This window comes from Neovison vison, chromosome 4 (assembly GCF_020171115.1).
Source record: "Neovison vison isolate M4711 chromosome 4, ASM_NN_V1, whole genome shotgun sequence".
Classification (NCBI taxonomy): Eukaryota; Metazoa; Chordata; class Mammalia; order Carnivora; family Mustelidae; genus Neogale; species Neogale vison.
In genome coordinates, this window is record NC_058094.1 from 178384903 (window position 1) to 178412716 (window position 27814).

Here is a 27814-nt window from a genome sequence, read left to right on the forward strand (position 1 = left end):
TGGAAAGTAGAAAGATCAAGTAAACTCAGCATTCCCCAGCATTCCCCTCCCCCACCCCCAAAACAGTGAAGTTGAATGTCAAAAGTACAGAGAAGGTTTTGGGATACCTTCTTTGAGTGTTGTTTTGGCGTTTGGGTCTATAGGCAATCAAGATGGAGAGAGATGCTATCCCAAAGAGGAAAGTCTGTAGGAACCAGAGCAGTTGAGCCGTCCATCCATGTTGCTTTTAGACTTACACAAAACCACGGCTAACAAGGACTCTCACACCGATCATCCAGGCAAGCCAGTGGCCACTGTGTAGGAGGCTGTGATGATGGTCCACCAAGTCCTAAGTGAACAGACGCAGGGACCCACGGCTCTGACAAGGGATACTTTGAGGCCAGGAGACAACTCAGCTCAGCTAAGTCATAGTAACTGTGAAGGGGCAAGGACGCAAAGGCAGGACCGTGTGAGCAGAAACCATCCTGTCCATGTTTTTGTTTTTAAAACAACATTCTGGCGTCTAGGCGTGGATTATTTCACATTACACCACAACAGAGGACATGCAGGACAATAAAAAACAGTTTCAGGATTGAGAGCAAGCACTATTTTTTTTAAGGTTTAGGCATACTTCTTTGTACATATAAATAGAAACAAAGGAGACAGGGATTAGCATCAAAACATAATGGGAGAAAGACTCCATCCTCTACTTCTGGCTTACCCCCAAACAACAATAATACATTTCTCGTCACATCTCTGAAGACCTCAAAATTAGTTGACCAGCACTAAGATTGGATTCACAGAGCGAGAACTATAAACACAAGCAAGTTCATCAGGGATGTGGCAAAGGGAACTCGGCAATCCGTCTCAGTCTGCCCAAGGGAGACTCTCAACGTTCTGGGAGGCTCTTATCTGCAGCTCTTGTCCTGAAGCAGGACAAGAGTGTGATCTCCTCCAATACATAAATAACATCATTTTCTTAGAAATACTGAAAAAGTATGATTCCAAAAAGTAAAATTCCAAGTATTTTAGCCGGAAGTTCACATACACTACTTGGAAAAAAAATACACTGATGCTGGGCTTCTGAGGATTTATGATCACCCCGGGACGCCTCATGTATGAAATATGCAGTCAGTCATGTAAGAAAGAGTGTTCTAGTGACCCCTGGATATGAAGACATATGTCAAGGAATACATAAAAACACGATCTCTCCCTTCATGCCTCCTCGTGGTGTGCTTCGTGTGCTAGGAGGAGGAGGAAGCAGTTACTCAGAGTTTTGAGCTGAATTTTCTTTTATCTGATCAGAGTAAGAGTAGGCTGGGGAAAAATCCCTACACAAATATTGATTCTGGGACAGTTCCCTCTGGCGGAACACGTACACAGGAATGACAGCTTCTGGGACTGAGGGAGGCACGGAGCCACCCTCTCTGCCAACACAAACCATCTCCTTATCTCTCAGCACAGAGTCCAAAAGCAAGAAAAGGCCTTTGAAAATAACTTAACCACAACAAAAGTCATAAGCACAAGATCTAAAGCGTGTATTTTGAGCAGTGAACATGAGAGCCCGCATGAGAACTAAGTATATCTGTGGATTAATTAGCACGAATTCACAGAAGAGTACTTAGTTTAAATGTCTCTATTTGTAAGTTAGCCAAGAGCTGTTCAAGATGAGCTACTGGAGACAGTCTCCAAGATTTTAGGGCTTGCCTTACTATATCCCTTCTGTGTTACCTTCAGAACAGGTTTTCTCTCCTCATGACTTCCGAGGACAATCTATTGCTAAGAAAACTTACTTAATAACTCTACTAATATTATTACTTAACTGCAAAGAAGGCTGATGTCCTTTCAAAAAATGCTCATTTAATCTCTGATCCATTTTGCAAAGATATGGAAGAGCCGTACTCACAGAATATTAAACAGAATGATCATTATGCGCTGGGTGACTATACTTAAAGGTGTTCTTTACAAACTAACCAAACTATTCTTTTTTTTTTTTTTAATTGACAAGCCCACCCAAACTTTCACTACAAATAGAAATTCAGCATTTCAAGTCTCAATGTGAGAAACCAGCACAGTCCAGAAAAAGAATACACTGAGTACTTGCCAAGAATTAAAATTTGGGCAATTTTTACAGAGAGAGAATTTTCATGAAGGGTCTCATTCTGATGTCCACATGGCCCGAAGATGGGGACAGGTAAAATCCTCCCAATTCTAGAGATGACGTTAAGTAACCTGCACCAGCCCTCCCTGTATGACATATGTTATCTGTGGCGGTTCACGTCTGGGTCTGTCATGGACAGAATGGTACGGTGCTGGTCAGACCGCACACCAGTGAGTCTGTTCTTCTGGGTCCTGACCACCATTTCTAATGAAACACAACATGATACAATAGAAAGAACAGAAATGAAGTTTAAACATCACAATGCCTCCCCACTAGTAACATCGAGGATCTCTCACCATGTGGATGAGGCGTGTATCAGGTTGGGCTGCTTCGTGTGTTCAGTGGGTCGTGGACTTGACCATGCTAGAAAAACACTGAGGTGTTTCCAGGCCACAGGAGGCAGAGCCCTGTTCTTCATTATCTAAATAACCAGCTATTTTTTTGTACCATTCCTGGAGAAAGGCCCTAATATTTATTTTGGGAGGCCCCTCCCCAAGGCTCCATCCCCATTCGGCAGGCAGCGCGTTCCCCCGGAGGTGGCGTGCAAACGAGCTGGCAGCTAGAAATGCTGATCGAGTCTGTTTATTTTTGGTTACCAATATATAATCACAAATGCTTCAAACTGCTCCAATCTTTTCTAGGCTTTAAAACATAATTGGAAAAAAAGCAGTTACAGTCTTCCTTTCATCGCCATATTTTTTTTAGTGTTAAAATTTGAAAAATATTGCTCAGCATTCCCCATCAAGATAGGCCAAATAGTATGACAATCGGGCCCACCCAGAGCGCCGTCTGAACTTCACGTGGAAAGCTGACCAGTGCCTAGGACATCTCTGTCCCAACTGTCTTTCCTCAGTCCTCTGAGCTGAACTTGGGATTGCGGTTTTAAAACTCTCTATTCTGGGTCCTTATCATCTTGGAAGCCTCTACAAATGCAAGTCTCCCACAGGCTCTCTCTTCTCCCTCCGCCTCTTTCCTCAGTGATCTTATCTGTTCCTACGGTTTCGATTTTCACAGTTATGCAGGTTATTCCCAGATCTGTGTCTCCATCTCAGTCCTCTTCTTGGAGCCCCAGATCCCATCTCCAGTTACACACCGAACGTTTCCATGCTGCAGACCATCACACCCCTGCAAGGTACAAGCTGCTATCACAGAACAGGGGCATAGCCTCTGTCCCCTGCAGGGGCGGGGGGTGGGGGGGTAGGGGCACACAATGATCTGAAACCACAGCATCATGTCCACTGGATTTCACAAGCCTCTCCCTCCTCCTACAGAATTTTAGTTTAAGTCACCACCAGGTGACTTCATGTTCTTCTCTTCCTTCCCCTCTACCCTCACATCGGCCTCTCAGTACGCCCCGTCACTTCCACCCCTGAAATGTCTTCATCCTCCCTCCTCTCTGCCATGGTCAGAGCTCAGGACTGCACCGCCTCTCCCCGGGGCCATTGGCACAGCCGCCCAGCCAGCCTCTCCTCCGGTTCATTCTCTCTTCCACACAGGTGCCAAGTTCCCCTTCCAAAAGGCAAGTCTGTTCACACTAGCTCCCCACCCCTTCAGACTCCCCATCACCTTCAGGTACCTCTCCCCACCAGATGTGATAGTCCTACAGGGGCCTGAGTACCAAGTGAGGCCCCATCCCCGGCAACCTTGATGCAGGGGGGCACAGAAGGCTGTGCAGCTTTGAGAGCTTGGACACACCTGGGATCCCTACTTTGTGGAACATTCAGGCGGAAGCCTCAACCCAAGCCTGAAGTCCAGGCCCCTGTGGGTCTCAGACTCTCTCCCCAGATGCACCTCCCACATTTCTTTCTTTCTAGCCTGGACTGCCTTGTTCCTGCCTTCGACAGGGGAAAATTTTCTTGTCCACTGGGCTCTCCACGTCTAACACCATCTCCTCAAGGACGATCCTTCTGAGTCCTCTCTCCTTGTGCCGAGACTCTAGGTTAAACGAGGTCCCTCCTCTTGGCCTAATAAAGCTCTTTTTCTGTACACGTACATTTTCTTATCTCAGTGTTTTAGACTTAGCAACACAAACCTCTGTCTTGACTAATCTACACCATGAGTTCCTGAGGGGAGAGGGTATGTTTTCCTATTCTAAGGACCAGGAATCATTTCTACAACAGAGTGCTGCTAAGTAATTGTCTATTGAACTGACGAATATGACCGATTCATAAAGTAAAAATTTTAAGGCAGATACAAACACTTAATGTCACATCCAGTCTGGGGGAGAGGGCAAGATGACAGAAGAAGAGCCTTCAAGGAAAAGGTGGATTTTGGTGAGTGGATGAGGTGAGGGGAAGAAGGGCAGTCAAGGCGGAGAGCTGGTATCAACAGCGGTAAGGCAGACGTAAGCAAGGGATCTGACACGGGCCCAGTGAGCAGCACACGGTGTTGTGGAAATGCCAGAAAACAAAGCCAGGAAAGTTAGCTGGGTTTCTATGTTAGGCTGAGGAGACTCATTTAGCAGCAAGTGAGATGATGTGAGCAAAGAAACTATTATCATCATTAAGCTAAATATGCCCAGCTCTTGCTTGAGCTGTTCTCCTTTGGACACGAGTTGTCATTGTGGGTGCTCCCATCTCCTCTTTCTCACACCCTTCTGCTGGAGGTACTGGCGAGGTGGGCAGGAGGTCTGTGGTCACTGAGAGCAGGCTAATAATTTAATCCTTCTTTTTACCAATGTTTGTTAAATATCTATTCAGTACTTTTTTAGTAGGGCTCGTGAGAAACTTAGTTTGTATTACTAAAAGAACTTTCAATAATTTTTACTTAACTGTTTAATAAAAAATTAGTAATTTATTAAATCATTTTTCTTGCAATTTAGCAATTTGCTTCTTTTAAGTTGTGTCATTTGGTAATCTGACATTCTTTTTTTTTTTTTTTTTTTAACTTTTATTTATTTATTTGACAGACAGAGATCACGAGTAGCAGAGAGGCAGGCAGAGAGAGAGGAGGAAGCAAGTTCCCTCCTGAGCAGAGAGCCCGATGCAGGGCTCGAACCAAGGATCCGGGGATCATGACCCGAGCTGAAGGCAGAGGCTTTAACCCACTGAGCCACCCAGGTGCCCCTGATACTCTTTTTTTTTTTTTTTTTGGTTAAAGATTTTGTTTATTTGAGAGAATGTATGCACACAGGAGCAGGGGGAGGAGCAGAGGGAGAAGCAGCAGACTCCCTATGAGTAGGGAGCCTGATGTGGGGCTTGATCCCAGGATCCTGGGATCATGACCTGAGCTGAACACAGACACTTAACTGACTGAGTCACCCAGGCATCCCTTAACTGACATTCTTAATTCTTAATTAATTTTCCAACACACTTAACTAAAGAGAGAGATCAGTTGTGGACATGGATAAAACCATGTTGCCCAAACCCAACAACAACGCCCCATGCCTGACTTGGTTTCATAAGGACACTCATTGCCAACCAAAAGCTAGCAAGTCCACAGGTTGGTGGGGCCACCTTGGTGGGCCTTCAGCAACGTGTGTACGTTCACTGACAAAGTACTGATGGGCCACATTCAGACCCAACAAGGAACATTCATCCGTTACCAGTAGATACAACTAGCTTCCTGGCCAAAGCAGGATCCATTTACCATTTAACAGTTACTCAATTCATTTCATAGAGAAATCGGAGTTAAATCAGATCCTACTGATGTGTTAGGACAGGTGTATGGCTGGCCTTCTCCTTGATCCGATTCCAAGAGCTCTTATGATAATCCTCATTTCAGACATGAGACAACAGAGGCTGAGAGATGCTAACTAGCTGGGCCGGGATCACACACGAAGTCCGCGGAGGAGACGGTTAAGTACCCAGGTCTGACTCTTTACCTGCTCCCATAACCATGAAGACTTAAATTGTCCAAAAGGAACTGAACGGGAGTGAGACTGAAAACAGAGGAAACAGGAGGTTTACTGTAAACAGTCTAGGCGAGAACTGACATGAATTTCCTATGAGGAATTCAGTCTATAAAAATTAAGAGTCCTAATGACTTGCTCATTGTTAATTGCTCCCACATACCCCTTGTACCCTCACCATGCTTCCCAAACCCTGGATCCAATAGAGAGAAGATAACACGTGTTTGCTGCACAAAAGAAAGCATAGCTTGTACTAACATTTGAATATACAGGCACTGATGTTCTGGAGATCAACATCACTCAGATAACATAATAAATCTACAGTGAGGAGAAGAAACTCAGAGGCAGCTGAAAAACTGCCATTCCCCCCCCCCCCCGCATCAGATGCTACATACTCGGGACCTGGGCTGCAGGTGGCTCAAGCAGGAGAAACACCAGCTCTGGACTGCTTCCCCGACCCTGCTGACTGTAGGGTTTAACCAGCCCTCAGGGAGAAAGTGTCCCCTTCAATTCTTATGCCTTGTCTTAGAGCCGAGACCCTTCAAAGTTCCCTTTCTTCACTTCATAATAGATTTTTACAGTGCTTTCTCTTGAGTAACATTTAATAGACGTCTAGTCGATGGGAAAGCTACTCAACAGAGAAAAATGATAACATCAAAAGAGCAGAGTGTGTCCTGTATGAAATCCTTTGATTAGATCATAAATATTTGTCCCATTTCCCAGAGTCATAAGTACCTGAGCCCATGAACCTGTCTGGTTGCCCTTCTTTTGAGGAAATACGCCGGAAAAACGCAAGTTTCTTTTTAATGCAAAGACAGCGTGTACATGGTCAAACTAACCCTAGCTACAGTATTTCTTCAGCATTTCTGCTGGGAGACAGAAAAGCTTTCAGTTTTTAAGAGCCTTACAGAGATATGTTCTGGTGATGGGACAGGTTTAGGGTAATCTGTTACAACTGCATCTTAAAGATGTGGTATTTAGACACTCCAAGATGTTCATTCATTTAAAAGGACGTTAGTGAAGAGATGCCTGGGTCGCTCAGTAGGTGAACCGACTGACTCCTGATTTCTGTCAGGTCATGACCTCAGAGAGGTGAGATGGAGTCCCCAGTCCGGCCCCATGCTGGGTGTGGAATGTGTTTAAGATTCTCTCTCTCCCTGGCCTCTGCTCTTTCCCCTGCTACAAAAAATAGTAAAATAAAATAAAAAGTCCCCAGTGCCCTTCTCTACTCCACACGTCTCTCAGGAATTAAAAATTTAAAAGATTTATCTCATCTGTTTTCTTAAATTCCACACCTGAATAAACTCAGATGGTATTTATTTTTCTCTGACTTATTTTGCTTAGCAGAATACATTCTCGCTCCATCCACATCATTGCAAATGACAAGATTTCATTCTTTTTGATGGCTGAGTAATATATATACTATATATATATAAATATACCACATCTTCTTTAACCATTCATTACTCAATGGACATTTGGGCTCTTTCATAGTTTTGCTATTATTGATAATGCTGCTATAAACTGGGGTACGTGTATCCCTTCGAATCTGTATTTTTGTATCCTCTGGGTAATAACTAGTACTGCAATTGCTAGATCATAGGGTAGCTCTATTTTTTAACTTCTTGAGGAACCTCCATATTGTTTTTCTGAGTAACTGCACCAGTTTGCATTCCCACCAACCGTGAAAGAGGGTTCCCTTTTTCTTCGCATCCTTGCCATCACCTGTTGTTTCTTGTGTTGTTAATTTTAGCCACTCTGACAGGTGTGAGCTGGTATCTCATCGTGCTTTGATTTATATTTCCCTGATGATAAGCGATGCTCAGTATCTCTTCACATGGGGAGGGGGAAGAAAAGAGAAACTGAGAGAGAGACAGAGAGAAGGAAACAAACCATAACAGACTCCTACAGATAGGGAACAAACTGAGGGTTGACAGAGTGAGGTGGGTAGGGGATGGGCGAAAAGGGCGGTGCGTATGAGGGAGGGCACTTATGTGAACACTGGGTCTTGTATGTAAGTGATGAATCACCGAATTCTACTCCTGAAACCAACACTGCACTGTATGCTAACTAGAATTTAAATAAAAATTTGAAAAGGATAAAAAAGTAAAAGTTTTATCTCAGGGAATAAAAGAAAAGTAATTTCTGAGTCTAACTATGTGCCAATGTGGAGCTACATGCGTTAGGGCATCTCATTTAACTCCCTCAACTCCTAACAAGCCCCAGAGACATATGCCATTAGTTCCATTTTGCAGAATAAGAAGATGAGCCTCTGGAAGCCACAAGTCATAGCAAGTGGGTAAGTTAGAACTGAACCTGTGTTTCTTTTTTTTTTTTTTTTAATTTATTTATTTGACAGACAGAGATCACAAGCAGGCAGAGAAAGAGGAGGAAGCAGGCTCCCTGCCGAACAGAGAGCCCAATGCAGAGCTCGATCTCAGGACCCTGGGACCATGACCTGAGCCGAAGGCAGAGACTTCAACCCACTGAGCCACCCAGGTGCCTCTGAACCTGTGTTTCTTGATTTGCTTTTCACTGCTACACAAATCCACCTCAAGGATCATAAAAAAGAAAAAAACAACAGGTCATATCTACACTGACACTTCACTAAGGTTTTATGATAGACCAGCGATCTGCTTTTAAAAAATAACATTACAGCTTTCTGCCACACATGTGATGTTCCCAAGCTTTTTTTGTTCCTGAAATGTCAGTCATGCTACTGCTAAATCTTCCCATTGACATAACCGGGAAATTCTAAGACAGAGCAACCACCACCAATTCCCTAAGAGTCCCTGTGTTTGCAAATACAAGCAAAGACACCAACAGCTCAATCAATAGAGCAATCAATGGTGGGTATGCAGCTCAAGAGGGGGCAGGCAAAGATGTGAATTTTCCTTAACCCTCATCTAAGCTGTCCTGCTAGAATTTAAAGAAACTGCGTTTTATGACACATTTGGGGGAAAAAAAATAGAGCATTGTTCCTACAGTCCTTCTCGTGTATGATCTTTGCCAAGTGGTATCACTTTCCCGAACTCATATTCATTACTTGAAAAAGAGGGATAATCACCACCACCAAGCACCCCATAGTATGAGTATGTGGAAGAAAGGGGGGGCCTGAAGTGCTTGATTGAGGGTAGCTACCTTCTATTCCCAACACAGCAATGTGCTCTTTCCCTTTTTCACTTTTAGCCATGGATGGGGCCTTTCTCCTAATCAGACCCGCCCACCACTACTGGGATAGAGTCCAAGATAAGGAACATAGAAACAAAGTCATTACTATTCATCTTCTGACACCCAAGCTAGAATTTTTCCTTGAAAGGGCGAAGTTTATAGAGAAATGTCACCTTCCTTCACACATCAAGAACCAATTCTATAAGTTCCAAATCTGGAACAACGAAGCCACAGGTCTGTTCCCCTCAAGAAGTAGTCAGGAAGTAATGGGCTAGAAAAACTCAAGGCTGTCCTCAAGTTACTGCAAGGGGACTGTCGGGTTCAGGGGCCAGGGCAGTAGAGAGGCAGCAGAGACGAAAGGTAAGAGTTACGAGCCTCATCTTCCCTTGGTGGGCTTGGGCTCTGAAAGGTGAGCCCAGGTAGATGGCTGAGTGAACCCTGAAGACAGGAACACAGTTTGAAATGCAGATTGTGACTTGACACGCAGAGGAGACTGTCAGTCTACCCTGAGCCTGAGGTGGCAGTCGACATGCTCACGGTGCATTCAGCAGTGAGCACAGTAAAGCTGACAGGCAAGAGGCAGATGGGGTCCAGAGCTTGTTATTCCTGAGTTGATCCTTTTTACGAGGATGGGAAATGTGCAAAGACCCAAAAGCTTCTACATGCTCTGGGCTCAGATGCCAGCAAGGGAGCCCACCTTATAAAGGGCCACAGGCTGCAGGGAGTATGCAGCAGCAAAGCAGGGAGGTTTGCAGCCTCAGCAAGAGGCATCATAGGGCAAGGCAGCCAGAAAGACCCAGAGACCCTAACCCGGCTGAGATGTGGCTGGCATGGACACCTCTACAGAGGCAAGAATAGCCCAGGAGCATTGTGGGATTCCAATGACCCCCACCCCCACCCCATGCCAGGGACTGAGTGATCCAAATGAGGATATTTCACCCTCAGCCCAGGCAGGAGCAATATCCTGGATGGACCATGTATCACAAAAAAGAGTTCCAATCCAAAAGAGTTCAAATGTTGGTCCCTGGCGGGAGGTGGCAGCTCGCTGAGGACCACAGTGTCATGGTCTCAAGTAAAGAGCACAGCATTTCCCACCTTATTTCAGTGTGGAGAATAATTCTGAGACTCTGTTAATGACCACTTTTGAGGGTCAATGCAAGTACTTTAATGACTCACAAAATAAAATAATCTCCTAAGATTACCAGATAATAAAACCAAGCCAAACCACATGTGGGGGGAAAAAAAGGTTTTTGATACAGCATGGCCTGTATCTAAACTATTTTTCATACCCAAACTATTTTTCATATCCATGCCAAAGGCACTAAGCCATATTTCCTCTCAAAGAGAAGTATATGTATTTTGAATTTTCATGCAAAATTGATAACTACCAGTAGTTTTATTTGTCTTTCTTCTTGAAATATCAAGAGAAGTATATGTGCTGCCGAAGCGAGCACGAAATATCAAGAGAAGTATATGTATTTTGAATTTTCATGCAAAATTGATAACTATCAGTAGTTTTATTTGTCTTTCTTCTTGAAATATCAAAGTAATAAAAAAAAACTGCACTTAGAGCAGGTCCTCTGCAAATTTCCTTGGAGGGTGCTGACCACCCATATAATGTCATCGTTTGATTAAACTGTCCATTTGGTTATAAGACTAAGCCTGAAATTAGCTATTACACGGGGGCCTAATGTTACCAACAAAACAAAGCAACTTCAGTAACTTGCACTTAGGTACAAATGCTAAGTGTGATTTCTACATCTGTCGTTAGTTTCAGAAATGAGTCTAAGAGGCCCCGAGGGTCCAAGATGCTCACTGTCCGAACCCACAGCCCATGTGTCTGGTGCTAACACTGTCAAGCCCCGTGATGGAATGTGCCCCTTCCCTGACAAGGCAAAAACACACCACACACTGCCTGGGGACCACAGACAGCGGAGAAAATGCCCTCCTCCCCATCTTCATTGTCAGCAACAGAGGCTCCTAGCCAGGGCTTACGGTCACTCTCCCAACTCCCTTAAAGACCCACATCTGGGGGCGCCTGGGTGGCTCAATGGGTTAAAGCCTCTGCCTTTGGCTCAGGTCATGATCCCAGGATCCTGGGATGGAGCCCCACATCAGGCTCTCTATTCAGCGGGGAGCCTGCTTCCCCTCCTCTCTCTCTGCCTGCTTCTCTGCTTGCTTGTACTCTCTCTCTCTGTCAAATAAATAAATAAAATCTTAAAAAAAAAAAAAAAAGACCCACATCTGAAGGGTGGTGAAGTTGGTTTTTTTGTTAATATGGGACAAATTTGTGTTTACTGTATACCACCCCCTTTGGACAGAGGAAAATCATGTCTCCTTAGCTTCACTTTTGGAACTATGATTTAGAAATGGGCCTTCTAAACATATAACAACAAAACTAAAAATCAAAATGAAGAAAATAGGAAATCTGTAAAACTGAGATGGCGACTGTATCCGTGATGCTTGGCTCTCTACCATCTGTTCCTCAGGATAGATACAAAGTAACCTCAATCTCACATTTCCCACAGTCATTTTTCTACCAGAAAACCATGACATGATAACGTGTAAACCTCCACTGGTTTTAATAGTTCTTAAAGTGAATGCTTCATGTTTTTTCTTTTATGCTTCGTTTTTATTAAATGTTTGCGTTTTCAAAAGATAGAAGGTAGCTGCTTTTTAGCAAAAGGGGAATCAGAGAAGCCCATCTGTTCTACCGACTTGGGAGGGGGCCACAACTTACAAGGACTGGCTTTACAAGGATGTGGCTTTGGCTTAGGGGTACTTGCTGGGAGCCAGGGTTAAAAAATCTACTTCTCCTTTAAATGATGCTGACCACTCCCCTCTCAAATGTCTTCCTGGTAAGTTTAGTATGGAAAACCTCAGTGAGAATGTGCACTTACTCCTGAGTCTGCCCAGCAAATAAACCGTGGTAATAATTCACTTCCTTTATAAAGCTTGTACTGCTAATGTCATGAGAGCGTTAGAATTCTATTATCATTCCCATGACAAAATCTCCAGTCGGGTAGAGAAACACTGACAAGTTAGGCAGTTGTCTAATAAATGAGTTAGTAGCCAATGTATAAACAACATTTTGATTGCCTCCACACTTGCTTCATTAGACCAACATCCTTCATAAAACATCAGCTCACTCCCTGAGACAGCGGATCGCACAGACTTTGGAATGTGACTGTCAAATCACTTAGTGGTGAAGGTTGGTTAAAAATGCAGACACCAAGGCCTCCATCCAAGCTTAACTGGAGTGGGGGAAGGGGGGACAGAGAGCAGGAATTACGAGCACTGCAAATTAACTATTGTGCAAATTAAATGCTTTACAAGAACAAAAGTACGATTATTTTTAAAAGTATCTATCCATCTCTATTTCCTCAACTCCAAACAAAAACACTGTCAAATTTAAGAAGTCATATAATACAAGACATCATTGACTCTGGGGTCAAAATTTCTATGGCACACTCACTCCAAAAACAGATCTCAATCACTGTATTTTTATGACCTGGCTGGGGCGGGGCGGGGAAAGCAAATAGCTAAAACCACAGTTTGGCCACTTACAAAGAAAATGTCTGATTTAGAAATTCTCCAATGTTCAGTATTTATGTGTGTTTTGCATAAACAGAAAGAAAGTACATGAAACAAATTTCGCTTTTATCGCAACAGCATCACTGGTAGAATTCAGCTAAATCAAATGCCTTGCTGCCCTCTGTACTACGGAGCATTATTTACTTACCCTTACATTCCCTGTGCTCATGTCATTGCAGTTTTACTGAGAACAGCTCCATTTTCATGGCTGTTTACACAATTAGACTTTTAATGTGATGAATGCCGGACTATAGCTGGGTCATGTGGCCAAGACAAAGATTTCCCTTGATAGCCCTTACTTGTCAATACAAATGAGAGTTGGAAAATGTTCTCTGAGGAGGGGGGCAGGAGCAGGAAGGGCCTTCTGCACATTTTCAGGAGGAAAAAGGCACCGAATCACAAAAGTTTAGAAAGGAAATTAAATGATCAAAAGCTATTATTCCCATATTCTTACTGAGTAGGCATCAACGTATAACTAAAGAGAAGGAAAGCTGTCTAGAACCTGGTACTGAGGACACGACCCACAGGCTCAGCATGGACCTCTCATCATCAACCACACGTGCCCACTTCCTTTTATGAAAGACAGAGACAGGCTGAGAGCAGCCAGTCGATCCAGCAGAGTGGCTGGACACAGGATGCATGGGAGTCCAACTTCCTAGCCACATGCCCAGGACTGCTGGATTTTGGTGGGAAGGTGTTAGTTTATCAGGCTGTAGAACGTTGTCATTTTGTCAGAACAGCATATGGCAAGGGTTCTTTTAAAGGAACATTTTAAGGCAGTTTTCCATTTAATTATCTAATCATCTTATTTAAATATTTCCTCAAATATGCTAATATTTGAAACATCTACATCACTTTCATTTTGTACCCTTTGTGTACAAAGGGTACAAAATGGGGTATACAAAGAAGGTGTATACAAAGGAGCCATCACAGAATTATCAATTCTGAACGCCGATGACAGATCAATCCTCTTCCCCGGCCTCACCCAGGCACCCCTCAAACGCAGACCTTTGTCCATACACAAAGAAATTGTCAGCCACAGGGCTTTACGTGGAGGCCAGCCTTTCAGGACACATGGAGGCCACCTCTCAGGCTGGCCTCGGGATACTGGGTGGCATGTCTCCTATGTTCATCTGGGGAGCAGCTCCCACTCCCCAGAAGACCAAGAACAAAGGAGCTGGCAGGCTTCAGGGAGAAGCTGCCCTGGCCACCATGGATTAAAGACACCCATCAGTTGCCTCAGTCAACTAATTGGCCCAACAAAGGCCCAACCTGAATCACTGAAGAAAGTGGCCCTGATTACATCGCTGGCTTCTGACTCAGTGTCAAGTGTCACCAACCCAAGCGTCACCAAGTGTCACTTGGTTGGTGTCACCAATCCAGCAGGGCGGCAACAGGGTTGTTCCACAGGAAACGCAAACCTGCCCACACTAGGGAACTGGAATGGGACGGGGTTCAATTTTTTATGAAAGTCGAGCCCCACCAGGAAGTTTCACCGACAAGGAGAGAGTACCAGGGAGACCTCTGTGTTTATGCTTTGAAATTTAAATCAATTTAAATATAAATTGCTCTCCTTTTTTGTCATTACGAGAATGAAGTAAAATGTGGGTTTCAGATCTCTGGTGTGCAAATGGTCATTAACTTTCATTTGACCTTGGGTGTAGAACTAATATTGAATTTGTGCACAGGGTACACTCATTATACTCATCTAGTTTCCTCACAGAAAATAACGCTCCCAGGAGCTGCAACGCTAGAAGCCGCTTTCAGGCACTCAAATAGAAAACTGGATTCTTCCTCTAAAGCCTCCCCCCCTGCCTTCCACCCACCTCTCTGCTCCAAACCTCAGGGAGGCTTGGCAACATATATAAAACACAAACACTAACAGGTAAAAATCTGAATGACATAAAATCATTGTCCTGGACCATGCAGGACAAGAGCCCGGTCTGTGAGCCCTCATGTTCCTGGAAACGGGTGCCATCAGTACTCAGTTCTCCTTCCCAGGGCCTGATTCCCTGAGACAGGAACAAGCACCCGTTTAGAGAGATAATTACCTTTGTCTACTGAGCCTTATAAGCATTACATACCGCCCCTGAAGTGGCCCACAGAACTTTGTTTTGAAAACAAAACCCCAGCATTCTGGAGCACACTCTGTTGTGGCTGTAAATTATTCACCTCCTTGGCAAAGCAGTTTCATTTACTATCTTAATGGACATGACCATGCTAAAGGATGAAAAAGAAAATCAGCTTGCTTGCTTTCCTCCATTCTAAACAATCCTCAGGGTTAAAGGAACCCAACTTCAATTCACTCACATCTCTTGCTGTTCAAGGAGAAATCAGGGCAAAGGGCTATTTTCTTTTATAGTATGCCATTGATGGTTATTTATCATTTAGACTTAATAGCTCTAATTACAAAAGACAGTGTCACGGGATTTTTTTTTTTTAAAAGGCAATTTTCTTTGTATCCCAGTGGGAGAGTTAGAAAAATTCACAAAGCATCTGCTGCGTGCATTTTCAATCATTTCTGGGTTTTACCAATGCTATTATTTTCTTGATTTGCAAGAATTTTACATTTTCAAAGATCCTTTAACTTGACATTGCATTGATAATTATTATATTAAGACTTTTACTGTGGCTTTATGCCATTAAAAAAAATGAAAGATCTACTCTGTTAACCATTGAATTGATCTCTGATAAGAACACACACTACAGGAGATGGGATATGGACGCACAAAACCTGCCAGCAAGTGGGGACAGAACAGGCTCTGGAAATGTTAGAACAAGGAGTTACTATGGTGCCAGAGAAGGAGACAGATTTTTACAAGCTTCAACAATCAGCCTGGTGTTAGGCAAAGCTCTCTCTTCTAGGGAAAAAAATTCTACATCATCAATCAATCAGGAAGACCACAATGTTGTGTTGATTATTTAAGGGGGAAACACATGGGACTTCTTTCCTCTTGGCTGACAAATGCTAAAAAACACATTCAGTGGGGCTCCAAGACAATCAGGGTAGGTCTGGGCTGACCATGAATGAGAGTGATGGCGGCTGGTCAGCAGCCGGCGCAGCATCTGGGACGTGGCAAAGGAGAAGAAAAGGACAAAAAACATACTGTGTGGAAATATCAATTCTGGAAGGACAAGGTGCATCCTTAGGGGGCAGGCTAAGGAAGATTTGAGAAAATTTAAGTGTTTGAAAGTATCCCTAAAAATTAAGCATAATGTCTTCATTATTTAAAATCCAGCCAACAGACTTCTGCCATGAGAGTATTTTTTAGCTCTGACAGTCATTATTAGAGCCCTCAGAGACCAGATGAATAAACACCTGTAAAAGAAGATCATCATAGTTTTTACTTCTAGATTTTCAATATAAACTATCACAGAAAACTAGAAAGGTCGAAGGAGTCTGACACAGCAGTAACTGTACTAGCATGGGAGCTGTCTTTGCTGGCCCTTAACTGTATTATTAACATCTACTCTAAAATCTCATTCTATTGTGCCTTCTCCTATACATGAGCTATGGGTTTACAAAAGGGAAACAGGGTCAAGTCAAACAGTGTTCTCCATGAAAAGGAGAAATCTGTCAACTAAAAATAAAAAGTAAAAATTTAGAGATCATAAAAGTCGGAGCAATTCCATAGATTTAATGCTTACTTTTTTTCTTCTAAATGTATAAAAGGCAAAGCATTCTCTACTACTAAAAGTAATCAATCTATTTCTTTTCTCATGAAAATCTTGTCTTTGTAATGCTTCTGCCCTGAAGGAGAAGATGTGTTTTCAATTGTGTCAGACCTCAAGTCTCACACCAGAGCTTCCTGTCAACACCTCATTTCCCCCAATCTTACATACACATTCTTAAGAAGGAGGCTTAACACTGCTGAAATTTCCTAGTAAGTGTTGCTGATGCCCAGTGATTATTACTAACAGAGGAGATTTTCAAAGCTGGCAAATGATGCAGACTATGGGGGTGACAGAAGCCCCTTAACCTGCCTGATGGGTCCACCTTGATGACCAGATCCGGCGTTGTCTGCTTCAATATGTTACACGCACAGAGTTCCCTGCACGGCAAATAGTAGCAACCAGGCTGTTGAAATCACACACCCATTCAAATGCCTAAATAAGCTGGACTATAGGATCCAAAAGATGAGAAAACAAACATGAGGATCTAGAAGGCTAGGACAGACAATTTACCTTCAATGAAAAGCACTGGCTTCCCTCGCATCTTTTTTGTTAAAGCCTATTAAAAATAATGTTTACCAAAAGCTCAAATTAAACACAATAGAGTGAAGCTATTTTATACTATTTTATATTTTATATACTTAATATCCCCAAGAAATAATAAAATATCTTGGTACATAAATACCACTTAAACCTCCATCCCTGGCTAATCGATCCTGGGAAGAGGGGAAAAAAATGCTGCTATCTGCTACTTGAAAAATGTATGAGCTTTTATCTGGTCTTTTTCCATTCCAGGAACCAAAGTGGAAAATGGGAACGTCTTTCCGCAAATTCCATCTTTAGTCCCATAATCCAGAAAATCACTAACAAGGGAGGGAAAGCATAGTGTAGCTGGAAAAACTGGAGACCGGACGTTGAAACACTTGGTTTCAACCAAGCTGGCTGCGAGCTTGCTATATTCTGGCTGTGATCTTGCTGACCTAGGCCATCTCAGGCCCAACATTTCCTCTCAGTATTCTGTTCTGACATTGAGACACGATACAAACAGCGCCACCTGTGGTGAGCACACACAGTGTCCGCTCACTGCCGGTCCCTCTTCAGCTAGTTTTCCTGGAGGGGCCACATCCATCCCAGCCTCCATGCATGTGTCTTCTCTTGTATGCAGGCCCCCTGATCTCTCGAACCCCCACCAGGCTTCTCCTGCTCCCGAGGTGGGCACGTCATTCTTCCAAGAAGGTCCCCAGTGAGACATCTGTGGAGACTACCCAGATAGAGGTTTTTTCCCTTTCTGCTGCAATGGACTCCAGAGGTTCTCTGAGCCCATAAATTCACTTTGCAGTTTTCATTTTGTTTGTTTTAGCACTTGTCCCTAAAAGAATCCTGTATAAAATATTCCCAATGGTGTGACTCCATTAAGGATAATGAAGGTAATTAATAAAAATATGTATTGCTATAATTAAATAATAGAGCTGAAAGGCATCTCTCAGGTTATCAGATTCTACATCAATCCCTTCGTGATGCAAAATCAAAATCACTCTGCTAAGGTCACAGTGACAATTAATGGCATAAACGGAGCCTAGAACCCCTTTCTTTCTTTTCCAAACTTTCATTTCCTGGATACTTAGTTTTAAAGCACTTAACTAGCTATGGACTAAGCAGACAGAGTAAAAGATAACAACTGCCAAGGAGATTTACCAATATGTATTTTTGGCTTTCCAGAAATAGAAGCCCACCACGGCACAAATTTCATATGATCTAAAGATAATGAGAGCTGAAAGTGCTTTGGCTGTAGATTCCTGCAAAAGGGAAAAAACATATCTCCCTAGACTCTAATTAGCTAACATTAGCAGCAGAATAAGCAATCGAACAAAAAGAATGTGCAAGGATATCTCTGCTAATTTTTGTAAATCTCTTGAAGCCTTAAAATGCTATTCACATTCACTAAGGTTAACATTTGGAGGAGAAGACTGTTTAAAGGCACATCCTAATGGCCTTTTAGAAAATTACAACAAAATGGATTTTTTACTAAGCTAGAGCCTTGAATCATTTATATAATCTATCAATTGACAGTTACTTTTATTTCTATTTGTAGGGTGAGCTGAAATAAGAAACTTTTGCTTCATACTAATTCTTGTTTTAATAACCCTTGGCAATGAGACATAAATCCGGCATGACCACCTGAGCCCTAATTAACAGTTTTACTGTAAGACATAAGATATTAGGGTAATCAATTCCTTTTGCCAAGCCCCAGTCGTGCTATCATTTTCATACTTTTTATTAGATGTACACCAACCTCTTTTTCTTCTTCCTTGAAAAACCACCTCAGAATAGTTTTAGAAAGCCACATCAAGCATACACAGAAAGCACCATTCTGCAGCTGGAACTCTAATTAAGGCTATGCTGAATGTCTCTGCATTTTATCACCTCCTAACCACATAGTAATACGTTCTTCTTTTTCAAACAGCCAGTGGTTCATTAATGTTTTCCATTTATGAAACATGTGTTGTAATTTAAAAACAGTAGGGGTCACATTTATCTTTGCTATTATCGTCCCATCTTAAACTGTACCTGGAATACAGCAGGTGCCAAACTAGGATCTGAGAAAGGCACAAAGGAATGCCAGACCTGTGATAGCCTCTCTTGTATCTTGCCATTGTCATTTTTCATCTCCTCTCAACGTCAACTCAAACAATGAGAGTATGGAGTTAAACAGGTAAGTATCTCTAGTACTTTTCATATTTGGATTCTTTGAATATTTCAGTATACAACTTGTTGGACTTATTGGTTATTTCTGTCCTTATGCTGCTTACCAAATTTGTTTGGGAGTGCAGGAGAGTAATGTCTTTGTTTCTCACTAAAATAATCCTTTTTTAAAATTAACATCTAATGTATTATTTGCCCCAGGGGTATAGGTCTGTGAATCATCAGGCTTACACACTTCACAGATCTCACCACAGCACATATCCTCCCCAATGTCCATAACCCAACCACCCTCTCCATCTGTAAAATAATCTTGTTGACTCATGTTATTCTTTTTTTTCTAAGACTTTATTTATTTATTTGAGAGAGGGAGAGAGAGATTGATGGAATGAGTGGGAGGAAGGGCAGAGGTAGAAGCAGACTCCCCTAGGATCAGGGAGCCTGATATAGGACTTAATCCTAGGACTCTGGGATCATGACCTTAGCTGAAGGCAGATGCCCAACCCACTGAGCCACCCAGGCACCCTCATGTTACTTTTCTAACCAAAAATATTATATTTAAAGCCAAGGACAAAATGAGAATGCCAACTATCATCACCTTAGTCAACCTTATATAGAAAGACCCTGTCTAATGAAATAGTATGAGATAAAAAGGATTTACTTAGATGGATGAGACAAACTAGTCATTACTGATAGATGATATATTTGCCCATATGAGAAATCCCAGATCATTTTAAAACAAGTTATTAGAATTCATTTGAGTTTTACATTTTTGCTAGAACCAAAATCTCATACAGTAGAAGTTACCAATTATAAAAGACAATAGATGCAAATATTAACAAACCGATTCTAAAGTTTATATGGAAGGAAAAGATCCAGAATAGCCAACACAATATTAAAAAAGGACAAAAGTTGGAGGACTGACACTACACAATGTCAACACTTACCAGAAAGCCACAATAATCGAGACAGTGGAGCATTACAGAAATAACAGACAAATGGATCAATGGAATGATGGAGAGCCTAAGAAACAGACCCACAAAAATATGTCACTGATCTTTGACAAAGGAGCAAAGTAAACGTAATGGATAAAGAAGAGTCTTTTCGGGGTGCCTGGGTGGCTCAGTGGGTTAAGCCTCTGCCTTCAGCTCGGGTCATGATCTCAGGGTCCTGGGATCGAGCCCCACATCGGGCTCTCTGCTCAGCAGGGAGCCTGCTTCCCCCTCTCTCTCTGCCTACTTGTGATCTCTGTCTATCAAATAAATAAATAAATATCTAAAAAAAAAAAAGAGTCTTTTCATCAAATGATACTACAACAACTAGATATCTACATGCAAAAAAAAAACCCAAACCTAGACATAAACCTGACCTTTCACAAAAAATAACTCAAACTGGATATGCAAAACTATAAAATTCCTAGAATATGAGTAGGAGAAAAATTAGATGATCTTGAATATTGCATGACTTTTCTAGATACCTAGATCTTCTAGATATCAAAGACAGGATTCCATTAAGGAAAAAAAATCTTGACTTCATTAAAATTCAAAAATATCTGCTCTTCAAAAGATCATGTGAAGAGAATGAGAGGACAAGCCACAGACTGTGAGAAAATATTTGCAAAAAAGATATCCCAAAAAGGATTCTTCCCCAAATAATATTAAAAAAAAAAAACTCTTGAAACTCAAAAATAAGAAAACAACTAATCCAAAGACCTTAACAGATACTTCACCGGAGATATAAAGCAGGCAAATAAACATACGGAAAGATGCTCCACATCATATGTCATCAGGGAAAAACAAATTAAAACAACACTGAGTTACCACTATACTACTATTAGCATGGCCCAAATCCAGAACACTCAGAACAACCAATGCTGGCAAAGATATGGAAAAATAGTAAGTCTCGTGCATTGCTGGTGGGGATGCAAAATCGGATAACCACTTTGGCAGGCAGTTTGGTGGTTTCCTATAACATGAACAATACTCCTACCATACCATCCAGTAACTGTGCTCCTTAATATTTACACAAAGCAGATGAAAACTGACATCTACACAGAAACCTACACAGTGTTATAGCAGCTTTATTCCATAACTGCCCAAACTAGGGAGCAATCAAGATGTCCTTCAGCAGATGAATGGATAAATAAACTGTAGAACACGTAGACAATGGAATGTTACTGACTGTCACAAAGAAATGAGCTTTCAGGTCATGACAAATCATGAAGGAAACTTAAATGCATAATATTAAGCAAAAGGAGCCAATCTGAAAAGGCTACATACCGTATGAATCCAACTCCATGACTTTCTGGCGAGGCAAGACTATGAAAACATCAAAAAGATGAATGGTTGCCACGGATTGAGAGAAAGAAAGAAACAGATGAAGCACAGAGGATTCTTAGGGCAGGGAAACTATTTTATATACTACCATAATGGTAGATACATATCCTTATACATTTGTTCAAACCCATAAAATGTACAATACAGAGTGAACCCTAACGTAAACTATAGATTTGGGGCAATAATGATGTGTCAGTGTAGGTTCACTGATTGTAACAATTGTGCCACTCTGAGGTGCTGATAGTAGGAAAGGCTGTGCACAGCTAGGTGCAGAGGGTATATGGGAACTTTTGTACTCTCTGTTCACTTTTTCCGCAAATCCAAAACTTCTCTAAAAAAGTACATCTATTAAAACAAAAAGTATCATGAAAGATAAAGACTTGAGAAACCATCACAGAAGAGAACTAAAAAAGAGAGAGAGAGAGAACAGAAAAATAGTTCATTTACAATAGTTACCAAAATCACAAGGTAACTAAAAATACAAACAAAATGCACAAGGCCTTACAGATAAATTTTCACAGCAGTACTAGAAATTTGAAAAAATAAGATATCCTCAGTTCATGGATGGAAACACTTACTTCACAAATGTCAAATTTATCTAGAGATCTATAAATGTAATATACTTTTAAAAATTCTGTGAGATTTCACAGAAACTAACAACAACAACAAAAAACTATGAAGAGAAGAAAGGTAAAAAGAGATTTGCCTTATCCCTACCCCAGAAAAAGTCTTATTATTATAAAGTTATGGTAGGTAATTGAAATAATATATATGAATTCCACGTATGATGGAGTTAGTATCATGTCCAATAAATGCTCCTGGGGTAACTGGCTTAGCATAAAGAAAACATAAAATTTGATTTCTACGTGACAGCATATACAAAAACAAACTGCAGATGACTTAAAGTCCTAAACATGAAGAACAAAACTTTAACAGTGTCTACACCTAGCTATCAACCTAGATATTCCAATTTTAACATTTATATATTTATATATATAATAATGAGAAAATAATTGGAAAAGAGCAAAAATAACACAAGCACAAGAATATATATTTAGGTCCTTCTATTATTATTTAAAATAGGAAAAAAATTAACCTAAATGTACAGCCAAGAACTAGTTAAATAAAGTGTACATATATTTAGCTAACAAAACTACTGATGATGCAGATCTATACTACTGACATGAAAATAAATCCTAGAAAAGTGGATTATATATAGCTACAGTAATCAAGACGGGTGCATACCAACAGAATCTGTTCAATCAACAACAACACAGAACCTCGAAATATACCCACACAAATATGCCCAACTTATTTTTGACAAAGGCATAAAAGCAATTCAATAAAAGAAAGATGGTCTCTTCAACAAAGGAGCTGGGGCAACTGGACATTCATAAGCCAAAACACCCAAACAACAAACACAGAAAAAAAACCCTTCACCTAAGTCTTACATTTTACATACCTGTGCCCAGATGCTCTTGTTCGGCTATCCACATGGCTCATCCCTTCACTGATTTCAGGGTTTTGTTCAAATGTCCCCTTCCATCCCACTTCTCCAGCCTATCTATATTTATTTGCTCTGGTTTTCTCCAGCAATGACACACTGCAAGTTTATTATTTCCCTTTTTTCTGAAACTTAAAAAAAAAAAATCCCACCATTCCAACTCAAACAGACCATAGGTTTTGTTTCCTTATGATTACGGGAACGAAGAGCAGCTCTAGCAGAATTTATCTCTTGGCCCTCTCTCCCAAAACCTCTATACTGATGTCCTTTCTCCATCAGGCTTCCACCTACACAAGCAACCACGATCTAACGCTGGCACTTATGAGCCCTATCCAGGCTGCCCCCTCCTCATTATCCTGGGGGTCAAGATGGCTGTTCTTCGCATCCTCTCTCCACCTTTATGGCACGCAGGCTCTGCATCCTCTCCATCAGCCAAAGCAACAAGCAGAAGAGATTACGTGGGGAAAGCTAATTCACACTAACGCATATTGGATTCAAAAAGTAACTGAGGGAAAAGCAAACTCTTAGTGTTTCTAAGTGGAAAAAGAAAGATGTAAAATGCATGGTTTGTGTTTTTGAGGCATTTCTGTTCCATTTATTTCTTCGATTTTTGTCATCTCTTTGGTATTGTCATAGTCTTTCTGCCTGAAAAGTCTTACTCCAGTTTGCCGTGATCCAAGTAGCATTTCCCCTCAGTTTGTCATTCTATTCAGCAATGACCTCCTCTCTCTGAACAGCAAACAATGCCCCCTTCTCCCACTCTTCCTAAGTGTTTTTCTACCTCACTAAGTCTCCATCTCATATTGAATTTCACCAGAGTATGGCTTTCTCTCCTTCAAAATGTATCTGAAAGCTCCCTTTTCCTTTCCACAGATCGCTTCCAGATTGTGTCCTACAGGTATCAGGGATCAGATCCACGCAATTAGTCCTACATAAAAGCTTGCTTTTAAAGTCATTACGTAATTATTTTTAGAAGAAACTGCTTTGAGGTGAAAAATACACCCTTAAACAAAGACCAACTTCGTGTTATTTTCCTCTGTCATTACGATAGGTAAATGCAATGTGATTTGCTTCTTGGGTTGTGTACAGAGACTTTCTTCATGGTTGCAACAGATTACAGACACATTTTTTTTATTTTTAATTTCAGTTTTCCTTAAAATATGAAAGCAAAGCAGTGAAATTTTAAAGAACTACATAGAGTATTCTGTGCTATTTCAATGGCAGAACAGATCATTTTAAAAAGAAACAGTGATATTTTTCTGCATTCTGCACCTAAACTTCCTGAGATATACCCAGTTCCAGGAAAGACTACTCACCAGACTTCCTTGCTTTCAAAGCAATAACAGCTGCTAGTTCTCTCTGTACCTGGTAAGATATTAGGGGGAAAAGATCAAATTAGAATAAGAAAAATGTAGTTCTCAAAAGCAGTACTTTGTGTTTAGGTATGAACCGAAATTAGGAGTTACGGCAATGGAAATTATGTTTGCTCTCCCGTTTTGGGGTTTTGTTTGTTTTTAAAATCAGGGAAAACCCTCTGCATAGAAATTTTAGGCCAAAAATCCGGAAGAATCATATTGACCTACTTTCACAAGAAATTAGGCAGTTGCCAGAATGTATACACTGTAAAACACTGGTATTTTGGGGAAAAGCCTCAAAACAGTAATTATAAAATACATAGAAAGGACACAAATAATTAATTACTAAAACGTGCATGACACCTTGGTAAAGATATTAAACACTCTTTAACCCTTCAAAGATTCTAGCTTACACAGAAATTCTAGAAAAATTAAATAGGTGGTCCTGGTGTACTTGGATCTCTACTCAAACACAATCAATGCTCATTTGAAGTCTGGCAGGTTTACGGCAACCATTTTGGAAAACATGCCCCAGAAAAGCAAGCACCACCCTCTCCCAGGGTAGGTGAAATGGGAACAGACAAGACAACCTTTAAAACCCCTCAACCCCACTTATTTGTCCACATTTCTGCTTGCTCCCAGTCTCTCTCTCTCCGCACACACTCACTCCCCCTCAACTTTGAAGGCTTAAATCCTTTCCTAAAAGCATTCCCAAAGAGGAACATAAAAAAGAGACAAAAATGATAACCATAGTCACTTTCAAAGACAAGATTTTAAAATAAATAAATAAATAAAAAGATACCATGAAGATAATCTTTGGGAAATCTATGTTTAGCAGCAATAAATACTCCACAATGCACAAGCTCATTCCTCTCTAGGATGGTCTTTTAAGCTCAGAAGTGTGCATATGTTCAGGTGTTTGGAGGCACTGGTGAGTCCGGAAGCACCCTGCAGCTTATTATACTAATGACATTTTAAAGGGAGAACACACAAGTTCAAGGTTACATAAGACTTGCTATTGAAGTTAATCTAATTTATATTCATTTACTTGAAGGCAAAAGTAGATCTATATGCTACCCTCTGGACCCTGCTGTGGACTGCTCTCTCAATGGCCAGGATCATGGCCCCTGAGGAAGGCAGCTCTCCTCTCTGTGCCCCCCACCACTGCCTTACTGCTGTGTTTTCCCCTCCTGGCTACTATGCTTCCCACGCAGAAGGGCTTACTCTTCATTTAGCCCATTCTTTGATACCTTCGGATGCTCCCTCTCTGGGAAATTATGCAGTAATGAGAAGTCCATCAGTCCCTCTCCAAGTTCTGAAAATGCTCACAGTAGGATAATCTGCAGTTGAACAACTTGGGGAGAAAAAGAGGGCGATGGGAAAGAGAAGGCATACATGACCTGAGAAAAACCTTTACAAATACTTGTACGGGTAGTCAAATAAAAACAGCCACACACTAAAAACATCACTTACTGCATACTTGACATATTTGTAACGGTTCTATCGCCCTCTCTATTCCGGATTTTCTTCCCTCACCGTGTCACAAATACTTGGGGCAAAGAGGCAGACCATAAACATCCACCAGGATCTTGTCAACCGCTTTCTGATTTTATGACCTCACAGGGAAGATCCCAGCGGGACTCACGGCCAGGAAGAAAGCACAGACGGGAAAAGTGGCCAGAGGCAGATCCCTTCATTTGCTTACGGAAGATCAAAAACAGTCTTCCTCGGCCTCCTCTCAGTTTCCCGAAATTCTCTGCAGCAGATCTTCAGTTTTTCTTCTTCTAATCAGAAATGTCTCAAAAGACAAAGAGCTCAGAACAGGAAGGTATTAGATTCCCAGCTTTGTATAACACCTCATCCTTTCAAAGATGTGGGAGGGCAAGAAAGGGAGAAAGGGAATGCGTGAGGAAAGGACACAACATTTCAGCCGGGCTGGAAGGAGGGGACAGAGGGCAATGAGAGAGACAAGAACTTCATAGGTGAATGTAGAAAGAACCTAAATTAAAAAAAAAAAAAAAAGTTTTAAAGTAAATGAGATTACTCTACAGAACCACACAAAATCCCCCAAGTGTCTGTAGTCAGGGAGGATTTAAGAGTGTGTTTTGTGGAGTGGGGTGCGCAACAGCTTCCATGTTTTCGCCCCAGAATGGAGGCTTTTGACAAACACCCCAAGGGTAGGTATAAGACACAAAGGACAAAGCACTAATCAAGCAAAAACACAAACTAGCTAAGATCTTATTATATGTTCCTACAGCATCTCCACAGAACCTTTTTTCTTTTTTTAGAGCACACTGCCAAGTATTTACTAGTTTTCAAATGAATGACTAATTGCTGTCTTCTAGAGGAGGCGCCACCGAGGCAGGGATCTGTCTGTCTTTTCCTGGTATTATCCAGAGCAGTCATCAACAGTCACTTACTAGCCCACAGGAGGTGGATGCCTATGCAACCTCTGGAAAATCATGGAAAGGACCTAGGGCAAGAGAAAAACAACAAGGAGAAGGCATTCTCCACTAATAAGCTACTCCCAGGAGGTCTCTTCAGAACGGAATATCAGAAGGACGCAGGGCCTCCTCTGCCAATAATTATTACGTTTATACTGAAAACTGAAACTTTGGGCAGCTGCAGAAACAGAAACTAGAATTTTCTAGGAAGGGACTGGTTGGCACTGAACACAAAGTCCCGGTCCCAGCACCAGACAGCCGGGATCCTGGCTCCCATTCTGACAACTTCCTGAGCTGCCCCGAGCAAAAGCAGCCCAGCTGTGAGATGCTCCGAATTCCTGACAGTCAGGAACTGTTTGAGATAATAAATGTGTAGTTCCAAACCACCCAAGTCTGAGACAGTTTGTTCTCCCGAGGAGTCTTTTATAAGAAAATGACTATTTTTCTATTTGATCTACTCGTGTTGATGGTTAACCTTCGTTTTTCTCTGTGGCTGAAATGAACCCTCTTCTAAGATTGGGCTCAAGACATGGATGTGGCCAGAGCCAAGAGCCATGTGCTGCTACTGGCCATTTTTTCTATTTAATGTAGGTGCTAATCCGCTGCCTCGGTGAGTAGAAGGAGGGTACACTATTACCTTGACCTTCCCCATGACAGCCCTTCCCCACCATGATCTGCACCCCCTGGGGCTAGATGTAGTTCAGAATTCCAACTTTTATCCATTTCAGAGAGGGACTCTATCAATGTCACATCCTCAGGGAGGTCTGGGGGCAACAACTCGTCATCAGAAATCAGACACATGAATAAATTTCTGCAGTGAAATGTGTAATTATTCATACCAAATGAGACAATGGAAGACTAGAAAAAGGCCTTGGGACTTTCCATTATATATGTTCAGAGTAGGTTAGGTTTTGTCACTGAGTAAGTACTGAGAAACTTGTTTTCCAGAGCTCTTGTGCTTCAAAAGTGAATAAGAGATGGTAAACCTCTACAAACTGTTCACTAAAATCTCTTCTCCTCATTTTTTCCCCTCATGCTTCTTCTTATC

General features: G+C 41.6%; 1 protein-coding gene across 2 annotated transcripts in view; it reads right to left on the reverse strand.

The window, feature by feature from the left end:
* The window catches only part of RAPGEF5 (Rap guanine nucleotide exchange factor 5), a 223528-nt gene that overhangs the window by 117632 nt on the left and 78082 nt on the right, over positions 1 to 27814 (reverse strand). For both annotated transcript variants that reach the window (XM_044246197.1, XM_044246196.1), the window contains exon 7: positions 24284 to 24332. In XM_044246197.1, the coding sequence (XP_044102132.1) occupies positions 24284 to 24332 (49 nt within the window). The remainder of the gene's footprint in view (positions 1 to 24283; positions 24333 to 27814) is intronic.